General features: G+C 33.5%; 2 protein-coding genes across 2 annotated transcripts; both read right to left on the bottom strand.

The window, feature by feature from the left end:
* Positions 1–276: 276 nt before the first annotated feature.
* Positions 277–3,488, bottom strand: LOC143569034 (phosphatidate cytidylyltransferase 1-like). The gene is made up of 11 exons (XM_077055040.1): positions 3,405–3,488; positions 3,044–3,297; positions 2,751–2,902; positions 2,509–2,650; positions 1,415–1,571; positions 1,254–1,301; positions 1,080–1,166; positions 863–991; positions 731–787; positions 570–653; positions 277–369 (listed from the first exon to the last, which is right to left on the bottom strand). Exons 1-11 carry the CDS (start codon positions 3,486–3,488, stop codon positions 277–279), a joined length of 1,287 nt encoding a protein of 428 aa, XP_076911155.1.
* A 5,995-nt stretch (positions 3,489–9,483) lies between these two features.
* Positions 9,484–12,424, bottom strand: LOC143569022 (putative BPI/LBP family protein At1g04970). Its single transcript, XM_077055029.1, has 6 exons — positions 11,992–12,424; positions 11,031–11,170; positions 10,584–10,935; positions 10,234–10,482; positions 10,029–10,157; positions 9,484–9,761 (listed from the first exon to the last, which is right to left on the bottom strand). The coding sequence occupies exons 1-6, from the start codon at positions 12,385–12,387 to the stop codon at positions 9,567–9,569; spliced, it is 1,461 nt and encodes a 486-aa protein (XP_076911144.1). The 5' UTR covers positions 12,388–12,424; the 3' UTR covers positions 9,484–9,566.
* Between the last annotated feature and the right edge of the window lie 305 nt (positions 12,425–12,729).

A 12,729-nucleotide genomic window follows, 5' to 3' on the forward strand; every position in this document is an offset into this window, starting at 1 on the left:
AGTGACTAAAGAACAAATACCTCCTTCTAATCACATGAATTGATCCAATTAGACAAATGTTCATCGCATAATCAAAAATATGATGAGAAATATGAGAACTGTATGTGTACATGGTGCTTTGAGCATTATATGTAACTTAACAATATAAAATGGATATGTAACTGTTACACTTTCTTTCTTTTACTACTTTGATTATCTTCTATACACTATGTGTGAGTGGATCACGCGGTTCTCATTATTCTTGACATACTATTGGATCTAAAATTCACGTGACCATCAATTAATTAACTCCATGTGTCTTGCGACTATTGCCCCCTTCACTTTTGCAAGCAGCAACTCTTGTTCCTCGTATGTGAGACTCCTTAATATCTACATTTTTTAAAATCAACTTTCAGTTACAGAAAATATGACAAGTTATACAAAGCGTGTCTTTTTGTTCAGAAAAAGAAAATTATATATATTTTTTTACAAATAATTAGTATTGGCTTTTTTTTTTAAGTGATTAGTGCGATATGAATTCAAATATTATATTATTTTAATAAAATTGTTTAGAGAAGAAAATAGCATACCTGTTCCAAGAGAATCTCAACAGGATAACACTGTGGGATAACAAAGGACTGATGGTAGATGTATGCAAAAACAGCCATTACCATCTGCAAATACATTAATTATGCAATATTGTTACAATATCAGTTTAAATCTTAGTAAAAACAATTTATAAGTGCATTACCTGACAGTCCATTCTGTCAGTAAAGCCACCATGTCCTGGAATACTGCCTCCAAAATCCTATAAAAAGTTGGACAACATATTAATATTACTCAACGCGCAATTTCTGTGCTAAATCATAAAATCAGCACACACCTTAATTTTAAAGGCTCTCTTAAACCCACTTGCAAAAAACCCTCCAAATGGTGCTATAACTGATGCAAATAAACCGAGGCATAAAGCATGCCATTGCACTGGTAAAACTAGAATTTCTTTCCATGGTAACTGCATGTGCAATGCTTTATTAATATAAGTTCGCTTATTATTTCATACAATTGTTAAGATTTATATAAAGTGATGGATCTAAACCCACCCATCGAGTTACTTCTTCGGGTAACTCAAATATTTCTGGTTTAAAAATAGGACCAGGATCACATTCAAGCCAACCTGTGGATAAATCCTACATAGCAGGTTCAACATAAGAGAATAGTTTGTAATAAAGGCGGCAAAACGGGCAGGTCAGGCATATATAAGCGTTTAGACCTACCCTTCTCGGGCATGTCAGCCACTGGTAACAACCCAAAACATTTGCAAGCTGCATTAAAGATTAGCTAAACACTTTAGAAATTAACATAATAGAATGAATCACACTTTAAAACCAGATAATGAAAATAATGAGGTTGACTTCTAACTTGCAAATAATCTTACAAAAAATGCTGAAATAACTGTTGTGACTGATGCTCCTATAAAACCCTCCCATGTCTTCTTTGGAGAAAGCTTTATAAGAGGCGTTTTTCCAAAGAAGAAACCAAAGAAATAAGCAGCTACATCGTTAATCGCGATAAGTGCTGCTGGAAGGAGAAACCTGCATGAAAATTTGAAAAAAGAATATGAAAAAAACCTGTCTGAACATTTGGGTTTGGTGGTTCACTTGTTTGGTAGGTTTTAAGATTTTAACGCTTTCAGTTCGGTTATAAACGTTCAATTAAACTAGGTCATATCTAATCGTACTTTGTATACATATTTCGTCTCATTAACTTTAACTTACTGTATATAATATTTTTATGATTTTAGAGTTTATCTCGTGGATTTTTTACGTATATGCGTTTTTTGTTGGTTTTAATCATTTTAACTTATAAAAATCATTCGGTTGCTATTATTATTATAATGTGGACAGATAATTATACTTATTATTTTCTGTAAAAAATACTTTTATGATTAATTGCAACAAGTCTGGTACCTGTTGGTAGCCCGTAGTCTCTTAATGGCCCTTAAGTCTGAATGGTTAATAGGTAATATTTAATGGTTACCTCTTATCCTTTCACTCTTATCCATTCGGACTTAAAGTTACTTCTTACTATTAACAGGTTCTGAACCATTAAGATGTAGCCTCTTAATGGCCGTTAAAAGGCTACCAAACAGCCCAAATTTTATAAGCATAAGCATGCAAACCAGCTTAAATTTGCACAAATATTGCATAAAGAGGTGAAGTACATCATCCAGATATCCATTTTAGGTTACACATTTTACTTTCACTAATACATAACATATCTGGTTTCTAGAGTCAACATCGTCAAAGTTACCGACACGGTACCAGCCAAGTCGCATTTCCTTATCAATTTTATGTAAGTTTGTTACCTTAGTTTTTTTCTTGAAAAGGTTCATAGATGTTTATGGCTAAAAAACAAAGTTCATCGCTTAAAATACGTTATCTTTCTATGCAAATTGAACAATCAGAAACAATATTATAGTATAAAACTATAAATGAAGAGCATGAGAATAAATTGTCGAAGCGGAAATACCAGAATATCCCTTCAAAGATATTGGCAGCAGTGAATGCTGATTGTGTAAATACAACTATCAAAATCATGTGTGTCCATGCATACTGACTAAATTGATACTTGTACATCTTCTTCTTTAGTGTAAGAATGAACCACATGAACCCTGTGCCAAATAAGAGTTATAGCATAAGCACACAGCAAAGTATGATTACCAAATAGCCATTTTCTGAAACAAAAGGTCTAAGAAAGACTTTAACATGCACCTGCAATATATAAGAAGTAACATATAACCATTTGATACTTCATAAAACTGGTTGCAAGCTTGTAGAAAACCTTTTCAGGAGTTACAGCATGCCTTATCTGTTGACCGAGAATTCGACCATACACATACAGCATTGCAGTGAAAAAGAAGTGCCTGTAAAACAGATAATCAACTTATTGAAAATAACTTATTTCACCACAAGGGTAAACTTGTAATCTCATATGAAGTGTGATCTGATAAAAAGATATTAAGTGTAATCATAATCATAATCATAATCATAATTAACACTTTTACCAATTGAGAAGTCTGAATCCGGGAAGACGTCTATCTTCATGAGCTCGTCTAAGCAAATTAAAAAGCTCACTCGTCATTAAGATTTGGATAATGACGATCATACCCCACAGATAAAGATGGCCCAAGTAAACACCCGCTATGAAGCCCAAAAGCATCCAGACAGATGAATATGTTCGGATCCACATTGATTTATATTTGTTTTGGTCATTGAGAAGCAAATCACTTGCATTTAATTTCACAACATCTGGAAAAGCCTGCATAATCCCAGAACAAAAAAGGAAAACAAAGTAAAAGATATGCAAATTATAAGGATTATAGTAATAGATATTAGAGGCTATATATAAATTCATTCTAAACAAACCTCAGTTGAATTTCTGTTATGCCGAGATCGGACACTAGAAGGTTTGGGGCTTTGAAGATCTCTTTCCATTAATTTAGCATTCATTTTCACCGAAAATCACTTTTGAGGCTGAAATCAAATTTATGTGCACCTAAAGAAGCATACAAGAAAACTATAAGAAGAGAATAAGCATTTCTTATTGCGTAATTGCAATTTAGGGATGTGCAAGGTTGGTTAATCAAAAAGTGTTAAACATAACCATAACCATTGGTCGGTTAACTGTGGTTCGGTTGTGATTATGTGGGCTATTTTATTTTATTTCTGTTGCGTTTCGAGCTTATGATGCATATTAAACCTAAGTTTTCCACTCCTGTTTATCGATAATTATAATCAGACGTCAGTTAAAAGGGGTGATTTGATTCAAAGTGGTCGGTGTAATTCGGAAGCATGTATTTGTTTACGGTGATAACACCTTTCATCATACAATAATAAACGTTATCTGATGTGTGGATGAAAATATGGAAAATAAATATGATCAAAGTAGAAATTTACACACGGAAAATACTTCTATTACAATCTGTTAGGTCAGTTTTCGGTCAACAGTTTGGTTTTAGGCTATGGTTCAATTTCCGCTTAACCCTTTTAACATGTAATTATGGTTTCTCAAATAAACTGGAACAGCATTGCCTTGTATTAGTTCATATCTTATTCAACAATAACACTAACCAAAAGAGGATCATAGTTTTCAAATCAAAGTCCTGTTAGGTATTAAACTATTAATCATTATTATTATGATTCACGAATACAATTCACCGATTAAGCATCATTATTCTCCACCGCACAATCAATTCCATTGCATCGAATACTATCTCATGATTCTTTAAAGCTAAAATTTGTTTGTTGATTCAACACGTAAACGGAAAGCTGTTGTGATATTAATGATAAGGATTCACAAATTTCTTCTAATGCAGAAGAAAACGAGAGAAATCATTGTATAATGCAATTTAAGAAAAAAAACACACAAATCCGATTAGAGAGCTTACACTTGATTTCTAGAAATGATGAATATGTAGCCTTCGTCGTTGTCCGGTAAATTCACCGGAAAAGCATTTTGCAATTGTTAACGAATCATCCGTTAGGGAAGAACAGGGTAACGACCATTCAAATTAACCTGAACCGCTTCTATCTGTTTTTTTTTTATAATTTTTTTATTTTTAAAGATTTGGTTAACACAATAAGTCCTTGTAGTTTTAAAAAAAATAAATACTTGGGTTTACGTTTAAAAAGTTGCATGTTTGGTTACACGATTTTCATGATTTGGTTTACGGGGGAGGATCGTGTGCAAATTGTTGTTAACGTGAGCAGGAAGGAAATGATCTGATCCATTAGTTAGTGATGATCTACGGTTATGAAGGAAGGAATGGCTAATGTTAATAACTTCCTTATTTTTAAACATTAAAGGGTAAGATTGGGATTTCCAACCTTGAAACGTGCATATTTTCTCCAAAACTGATCGGCCCACTCATAATTTATAACAGCATTTGTATGACAGCAAAATCATACCAACATTATTATAACAGCAAGCAGCATTTATAAAAGTTGGAATTGAAATAGGATGTAAGGCATGTAAGGTGAGTAATAGGAGTTATTGGGTATGGTTGGTTAAATCAAATTTGTGTTGCCAACAAAAGCATAACAACATTACTATAACAACAAAAATGTAACAGTAAAGCATCATAACAACAAAAATTATATCTTCATTTTTATTTGGGAATAACAGATGAACAGTTAACAAATCTGGAACAAACACCATGTATCAATATGCGTAAATAAGATTTTTGCAATTCCTTAATTAACTATTATTAATTGGATATGATCGTGGAGAATGATAAATTTGCATATCTAATTCCTTAATTAACTGCTAATTGGTTATACAAAATCATGGGGAATATTTCATGAGGAATGTACGATAATGCCCCTAACCCTAATTTGGAATTAAGTAATTCTATTGGTTCTCACACTACTCACGTTAACAACATTTTGTATTTGATCCTAAATCTTTGGTTTACTAGATTTTAATAACCCCTAATAATCCCAAGTCAGTTTATTGCCACTGGCAGTCCAAAATTTTAAAAAGTTGTCTCTCAATGGTCCCCGGTTAAAAAGGACTTAACGGCGTTATATATATTTTTTTCTGAACTTCAAACTAATGTTTTTGGGATTTGATGGAAAGGAGGATACGAGTCAATTGATGTAAAACTTAGTTCGAAACGATGCCTCCAAAACGATGAAAAAATGCTTCAATTCGGGTGTTTAAACTTCCAATTAACAAAAATCAAGCAGTTTGGATAATCGTTTCGAGCTAAGTTTTACATCAATTGACTTTTATCCTTCTTCCGATCAAAAGTTCTAAAACATTAGTTTGAAATTCAGAAAAAGAATATAGCACAGTTAAGTCCTTTTAACAGGGGACCATTGGGGTTCAATTTTTTTAAATTTGGGACCGCAAGTGGCAATAAACTGACTCAGGATTGTTATCGGCCAAAACCATTTAATAAGGATTATTAAAATCCAATAATATATTTACTTTTAAATATAGAACTTTATCACTTTTCGAACATCTGTGATTATTGTTGGTAGAGAGAAGATAGAGTGAAGGTGGAATGACCGAATTTTCCCGCTAAGTGCCTGCTCTGGTAACAATAGCACTAGTAGTAATGGGCCTGTAAAGAAGGTAGCAAGATGATATGAGAAAAATGAAAAGAGATGGGAATTTTTCCGCTTGGCGAAACTTTGTTATCAAGAATGCTATGTTAGCCTCACGTTTGTTTTAAATATGTAAATTAAATCATTTTGTTACCGTAATTTTGCTTTGTTTATTGCTATACCATATTTTGGAAGAGGATGCCTTAATTTTTATATAGTTGTGAGCTTCACATTTCACAAAACTACCTTCAAGTCCAATTTAACGCATATATAGATGTAAAAATAAAATTCTTGAATACAATATCTGGCATTGATTAAACACGATTCAGATTATCCACCTAATTACAAACTACAAAATTCTACTCTATGCATTCTATACTGAAATTGATGAAAACATATTACGGGTCATTCAAACTTGTTTTGATCCGTGTTAAGAATTATCAGTTTTAATTCAATACACGTACTTTTGACAATCTCTAATTTAGTTACCAATATCATTGTAATGTAGAGGGAAACAAAACCAACAGCGCGCATGCTAACTAATTACACCCTAGCCGATTTTCTTGTTTTTGCAACCTGTTACCTGTTCCACTATTTTAAATTTTAAAAAACAAGTTCTGCCCAAGGATTATGTATTCTGGAATGAGCTGACATTCTTTAAGGATATTCAGTTTAAAGAATCTGTGTTACAGAACTGTACATTATATTTCGTATTAAAACTGAATGTGCCGATAATTATTTAGTATAGTTTCACTTTTAACATAAGCAGGTGCATCGTTTAAGCAAACAAACAATTATAGTATTTGTATGAAGATTGTTGGAATTAATATATGGCCGCCACATGATTACATATCAACATTTGAAACAAAATCCATATTATTGATATTAGAATAAGTAAATGTTCAACCTTGAGACAAAATTGAACTTGTATTATTTAATATGAGGAATTGATCTAAGAGGCTTAAATAGTGCTGAAAGAACCTAAAACATGCTTAATTTGGGATACGGGAATTACAAAGCCCATTAGCAGTCAACGAAAAGGTCTTGGCAAGCCGGACCTTGTGACAAATGGCTCTAGGCGGTTTGGCCAAGCTGTTAGCCCAAAATCCATCATTTAGGCATCCGATTTCACTCAAGAAGACTTTTCATGCAGGATTCGTGGCATTAAAAACCTTCCAAAAATAAAATGACGTTTTTTTCCGGTTGTCACCATAATTTAGGTTGCCAATAACCATTTACCAATTTATGTGTAATTCCTATTACTGTTTATAATTTCAATTTTTGGCGTACCTGCCAAAGTTTAAAATCCCTGTATAATGGGACCTAATGTTTTTCTCATTTAGAAATTTATCAAAAATATATTTATCCTTGGAAATACATTCTCTATTCTTTTTATTGCTTCCGCACTGCGTCATTTAATGAACTTAATTCTTTTTTTTACCCATGTATTTTCGGGGCTCCATTAGACGACTTGCTTTAATTGTGAAAACATCGAAACCGGTCAAGGTATCGATAAGCAAAAGAGCTAAATGCGAAAAATAACATGGTTTCACACTTTTGTGGATCATGACAAAAAAAACTAACTTCGAAAAATAAATAATGCATTTTTCACAAATCATAGCAACCTACTTCTACTCGAATAAAATCTGTTTTTTTGTTTTTTTCGGGTTCTAATGGTAAAAATAAATTTTATCTTCACTATGTTAAATGTTGAATATTTAACTTTGTGTTAAAGATCATTATTATCAATTTATGATACCTCAATAATTGTTGCTCATTCGCTTCAAATCATCTAGGAATCTTAGCTTGCACTTTGTTTATGTACAAATAATCAAATATGATATTCATGTGCCCCATTAGGAATCAAACTACACAATGTGAGATAAGATCAACCTTAACACAAGTGCAACACCTAGGCTTAAACCTTGTCTTATTACAGTTGTACAATGACATGAAACCTTAGTTTCCCATAATTGGTCCAAGTCATATAATTAATAATACCTAGAAATTTCCCTATAGAAAAATACATCATTTGACAAACCCAACAACTTCACACCAAAATCCAAGATTCCAAAAGATTCCACCAAGGATCTGTCCTTAAATTCTCCCTAATCCAAACAAACCTTATACCTATATTGAATTTGAATTCAGAAAAACACATGGGATCTCACCTCTCATGCTTGAAACCGATATGTTTGTGTCGTAACAATAAGAAGATAGAACCCGAGAGAAAACAACAAAGCCCGATGCACAAAGACGATAAGAAAGAACGCCTTTTGAACAAGGGTAGGTTGACTTTACAAGATTATATTATAAGTTCACCGAGATCATCACAGTTGCATGTTGCTTCTAGCAAAAGGGTTTATCCTAACCCTCTCTTTGTCAATGATCGCGCCTCCAAGGAAAGGCGTTTGGATGCGCGAATAGTAGACGGTGATGGTGGTGGTGACGACGAAATGATGAAGAAAGCAGAGGAAAATTTGTTGTCAAAAGGAGAGAGGACGAAGAAGAAGGTGAGTTTTAGAATGCCTGAAATTGCTGATGTTTTCATATTGGCTGGTTCTCCGACAACTGCTCACGAGTCTGCTGTCCTACAAGTTGATCATGACCATCATTGAAGTTAAAATGGTGTAAATTTGTTATTGCATGTTCTTGATTCTGAAAAAAAATAAAAAAAACTACAATATCTAAATGTTTTGCTTGCGTGTTCTTAGTAAATAAGCGGTTATGCGTTGTTTTGAAACTAGATAAGACATGCTGGTCGGGCCAAGAGCAGCCATCTTGTTGGTTTGATTCACATGTTACGCATGTCATGGATTGAACCGTTAAGTTTTTGTTTTCTGGTTCAACCAGCCGGTTGGGCTGGTCTTTTTCGTAAGAAATCTTATGTTTGGACGTTGACTTATATTTAATAGATTTTCTTTGTATTTTTATAAAATTTTTAACTAATTGTGCAGTTTTTTATCAGAGTGGTACAACTATCATGTGAACTATCATTCTGGCCAAATCATCAACTTGTTTTGTGACTAGTTAAATTTTCCAGGTTTGATTTGTCTTACTAAAACATATATAAAATGAGTACACTTTAACATGACCCTTAGCATGATATAACTTGACACAAAGTTAAACGAGTTGGTATTTAAGTTAAACAACATATGTAAAACTTTACATTGCACTTAAACAACATAAGCAAATCAACTATGTCACAGCCTAAGGATATCATAACAACACTTACCGTAAGTGTTGTTATGATATAACTTGACACAAAGTTAAACGAGTTAGTATTTAAGATAAACAGGCCAACATCAACATTTGATGGTGTTTATTACTACATTTACAATATAACTTTTACAACTAGTAATATAATATACAAAAACCACGAATACGCAATCCTAGCTAGAGACCCTTCACTAGATTCATACTCGTGGCATCCAGATTATAAATACAAAACGCAGCATACAATTACACCGCATTTGTTCATGATAATATCCGGTGAGGAATGTACTCATATGCATGGGCAATATCGCTACAAATAATAACTTTGGAATCGCCATAAACAATTGAAGCATTTTGAAGCCCATAGCCATGGAAATCAGGTAAAGAATATCCGATTTTGAGGTATAGATTCACAACCGGTACAATGACCGTCTTTATAAGTGTTGACATCACAGACTGCAAAAAATGGGTTGAGGTCAAAACAGTAAATTTGTGAGTCAAAACCCCAAAAGTGTCGGGTTGGACTGACCAACGAGCACGCATTTGTCCACTTTTTTATTTAACATTTGTATTACATATGATTGCCAAAACAATGTTTCTCAAGATATCGTATGCATTTGAATACACATTAGGCATCTTTTGACACGTTTAACCCGTTCAAACCATTCCATTTTTAGTTTTTAACCGATTTGGCCCGTTATCATTGAATAATATGATCATTACCTGAACAAGAACCGTGTGAATGGTGCCAATTTTACTCCACTTTAAAGACATTGTGAGTTTGCTTAAGCTAATACCACCAGAAAGAGTGTTGTTCAATGAGATTCCTGCAAATCCTGAAGCTTCGATATCCTGAAAATATGTGAGTCAATAAGTCAACTCATTATATACCATTTTAACCTTTTGTCATGGTAAAATTGTAACATACCATTGAGATGCATGCAACAGGAATAATTTCACCAGCATCCATAACATTAATAATAACATCAGAATCTAGTATAGCAACAATACCCTCATTTTTAACCTTTATAACTGGAGGCGATAAAACGGTAAAATTTAAGCTCAGCTCATCATTTGGGAATTCTTTATATAACTTTGGAATTATAAATCTCCATCCAGCAGTGTTCATTAGCTTATGATCCGGTAAGCTATCAACAATCCAATACACCTTATTTGTCTGAAACACAAGATACAAAAGATTACCTACCGTATTATAAATGCAATAAAAATATAAAATTAATGTTAAATACTTAGGTAATCGCTCGTTCATAAACTTACATTAAAGTACACCAATGATGCTGAGTTGAGAACATTTTCATGAACCGAAATTGCAACCATATTTCCCGCTCTATTACACGAACTCTTTGATAATAAACTTTTCCCATGACTACCATAACTTACTTCACTATCAATTTGTGCAAATAACCCGTCGATACCAATAACAACCGAATCACTGCTCATAATAGGACCATCGGTAATTGTGGCATTTAAAGTTGCAAAATCCCCAAAAGTTATTTCTTTTGAAAATGATTGAAACTTTGAATCGAGTTTCCTAATCGCATCAGTAACCTTGCTGGTGATAGTATCTTCAACCACAGATATTATATCGTCTTCAAAAAAATCAACTATGCTGAGATAAAAAAAACAAAAGCAAATTTTTATTTCTTTTTATCGATAAACATGAATAAATATTATTAATAATAATAATGAGGGTCGAATACGTACCCTTGATAAAGCCAAGATGCGCCTCCGTCTAACTTTATGGAAATATAATCGACATAGCATCCACACCCTTGAGGTGAAAGTCTAAGAGTCCCTTGTTGGTTATATAGACCAAGAGTCATCCCAATTTCCATACCTTCAACCTTAGGATATTAATTATCAAGTATTCATTAGCTTCCCACTAAAATAATGAAACTCGCATATCAATGTTACAAGATCTTAGCTTTTATCAAGTATATTCATTATTTGACTAAACTTTTATCATACAAACCAATAACATCTCTCAAAAAACATGAATATCTTAACCAAATTCACATAACGAATCAAGAAAAAGTTCCAAACTGATTGTTGAAATAATTATTGTTGCGTTTGTAGTTCTACAACACTTGCTTTGTCCGAGAATTGTGATTCACTTTCAGATTGAAACAATTCCATTGTACACTCAATTTTCAATCAGATAAGACTCGGAGAGGTTTTCAAAAACGAGTATGTAAAAACCGATTTCTTTTGTCTGTAGACAGAAGATGACCAGCATTCCCATATCCAGTTTTTAGCAAAATCTGCTTCAAAGCGATTATTTTGGGTCTTTCATGTAAACAAAAAGGGTTCCAGATTCAACATTGGATTTTTCAGCTCGACCCCAGCCAGGGGCCCACCACTAACTGAACCGAAAATCGACGAAACCAAACTGAAATTAACCGAAAACCGAGCTAACTGAAAATCGGTTGTCCCTATTTTTGTACCTTCGGTTAACCGCAATTAACCAAATCATTTGTATTTTCATTTATTTCTAGCTAATTTTATACCTCCATCTTGGTTGTGGTTATTAAGCAACAAAGTAGCCGAATTAACCAAAAACCGATTGGTTAATAAAATGATGACTCGGGCTTCGGTTTAGACTAATAACGGAAGCAAAATCAAGCACCCTTGAACCCCATAGGAATAATAAAATAAACTCAATTACCTGAACAGAGGCAACTCCACTATCAGATAACTCGAACAACCAAGTGGTATACGAATAACTCCAGTCAAGCCTCAGCCCAGCAGTAGCACCGGAAGCAACTATGGTGACCCCCGGTTGAACAACCGAAGTCGAAACGTTAACCTGGTAGATAACAATATCCGAGAGGCGCATAGTAACCTTACCCACAAGTGGGATTTGAACCTTCTGTTCGATTTGGGGCAGTTGAAGCGGAATCAGAGACGAGAGTGCTGTGTTGATCAGCAAATCCTTAGCGAATTCAAGACCCGGTTGGGATACACCGAAAGATATGTACCCGGTTTGGTCTGATTGGGCATGGGTAGGTGATATTAATAAGAAAAGTATTGGGAAGATGATGAAGACAAGTGTTCGTTCCATGAGAATAATAATAATAATAATAATAATAATAATAATATGTTTTGTTTTGGTTTGGTTGTTTGAGCTGAAGGTGGAGTAAGTGGTAAGTGAAGGGAATTGAATGAAGATGGTTAGGTGAATTCAATGGTTGAAGAAGAAGAAGAAGATCTTCACCTTCGATTTGCTACGTTACGTTACCTACCTACTTCTATACGTATCTTCCAGCTTATCATACTGTCTGTCTGTCTGTTGACTAATGATAAACACAATCTTTCGGATTTTCCTTTTTTTTTTTTTTTTTTTGAAGAATGATTGGCCCAATACCCTAGTAAAAGCTTTTCTGACGGGTCAACCGATTTTGAT

This window comes from Bidens hawaiensis, unplaced genomic scaffold (assembly GCF_021521415.1).
Source record: "Bidens hawaiensis isolate Kalapana, Puna unplaced genomic scaffold, B.hawaiensis_p1.1 tig00024293_1, whole genome shotgun sequence".
NCBI classification, from domain to species: domain Eukaryota; kingdom Viridiplantae; phylum Streptophyta; class Magnoliopsida; order Asterales; family Asteraceae; genus Bidens; species Bidens hawaiensis.

What these genes read in the sequence shown, in the direction of transcription:
- LOC143569022 (XM_077055029.1), bottom strand. Translation starts at nt 12,387, where the DNA reads ATGGAACGAACACTTGTCTTCATCATCTTCCCAATACTTTTCTTATTA. An exon ending in CTGTTGCATGCATCTCAATG is followed by an intron (nt 10,158 to 10,233) that starts GTATGTTACAAT and finishes ACATATTTTCAG; the next exon opens with GATATCGAAGCTTCAGGATT. An exon ending in TTCACACGGTTCTTGTTCAG is followed by an intron (nt 9,762 to 10,028) that starts GTAATGATCATA and finishes CATTTTTTGCAG; the next exon opens with TCTGTGATGTCAACACTTAT.
- LOC143569034 (XM_077055040.1), bottom strand. Translation starts at nt 3,488, where the DNA reads ATGAATGCTAAATTAATGGAAAGAGATCTTCAAAGCCCCAAACCTTCT. An exon ending in TTACTTCTTATATATTGCAG is followed by an intron (nt 2,651 to 2,750) that starts GTGCATGTTAAA and finishes TATTTGGCACAG; the next exon opens with GGTTCATGTGGTTCATTCTT. An exon ending in CTGACAGAATGGACTGTCAG is followed by an intron (nt 654 to 730) that starts GTAATGCACTTA and finishes ATGTATTTGCAG; the next exon opens with ATGGTAATGGCTGTTTTTGC.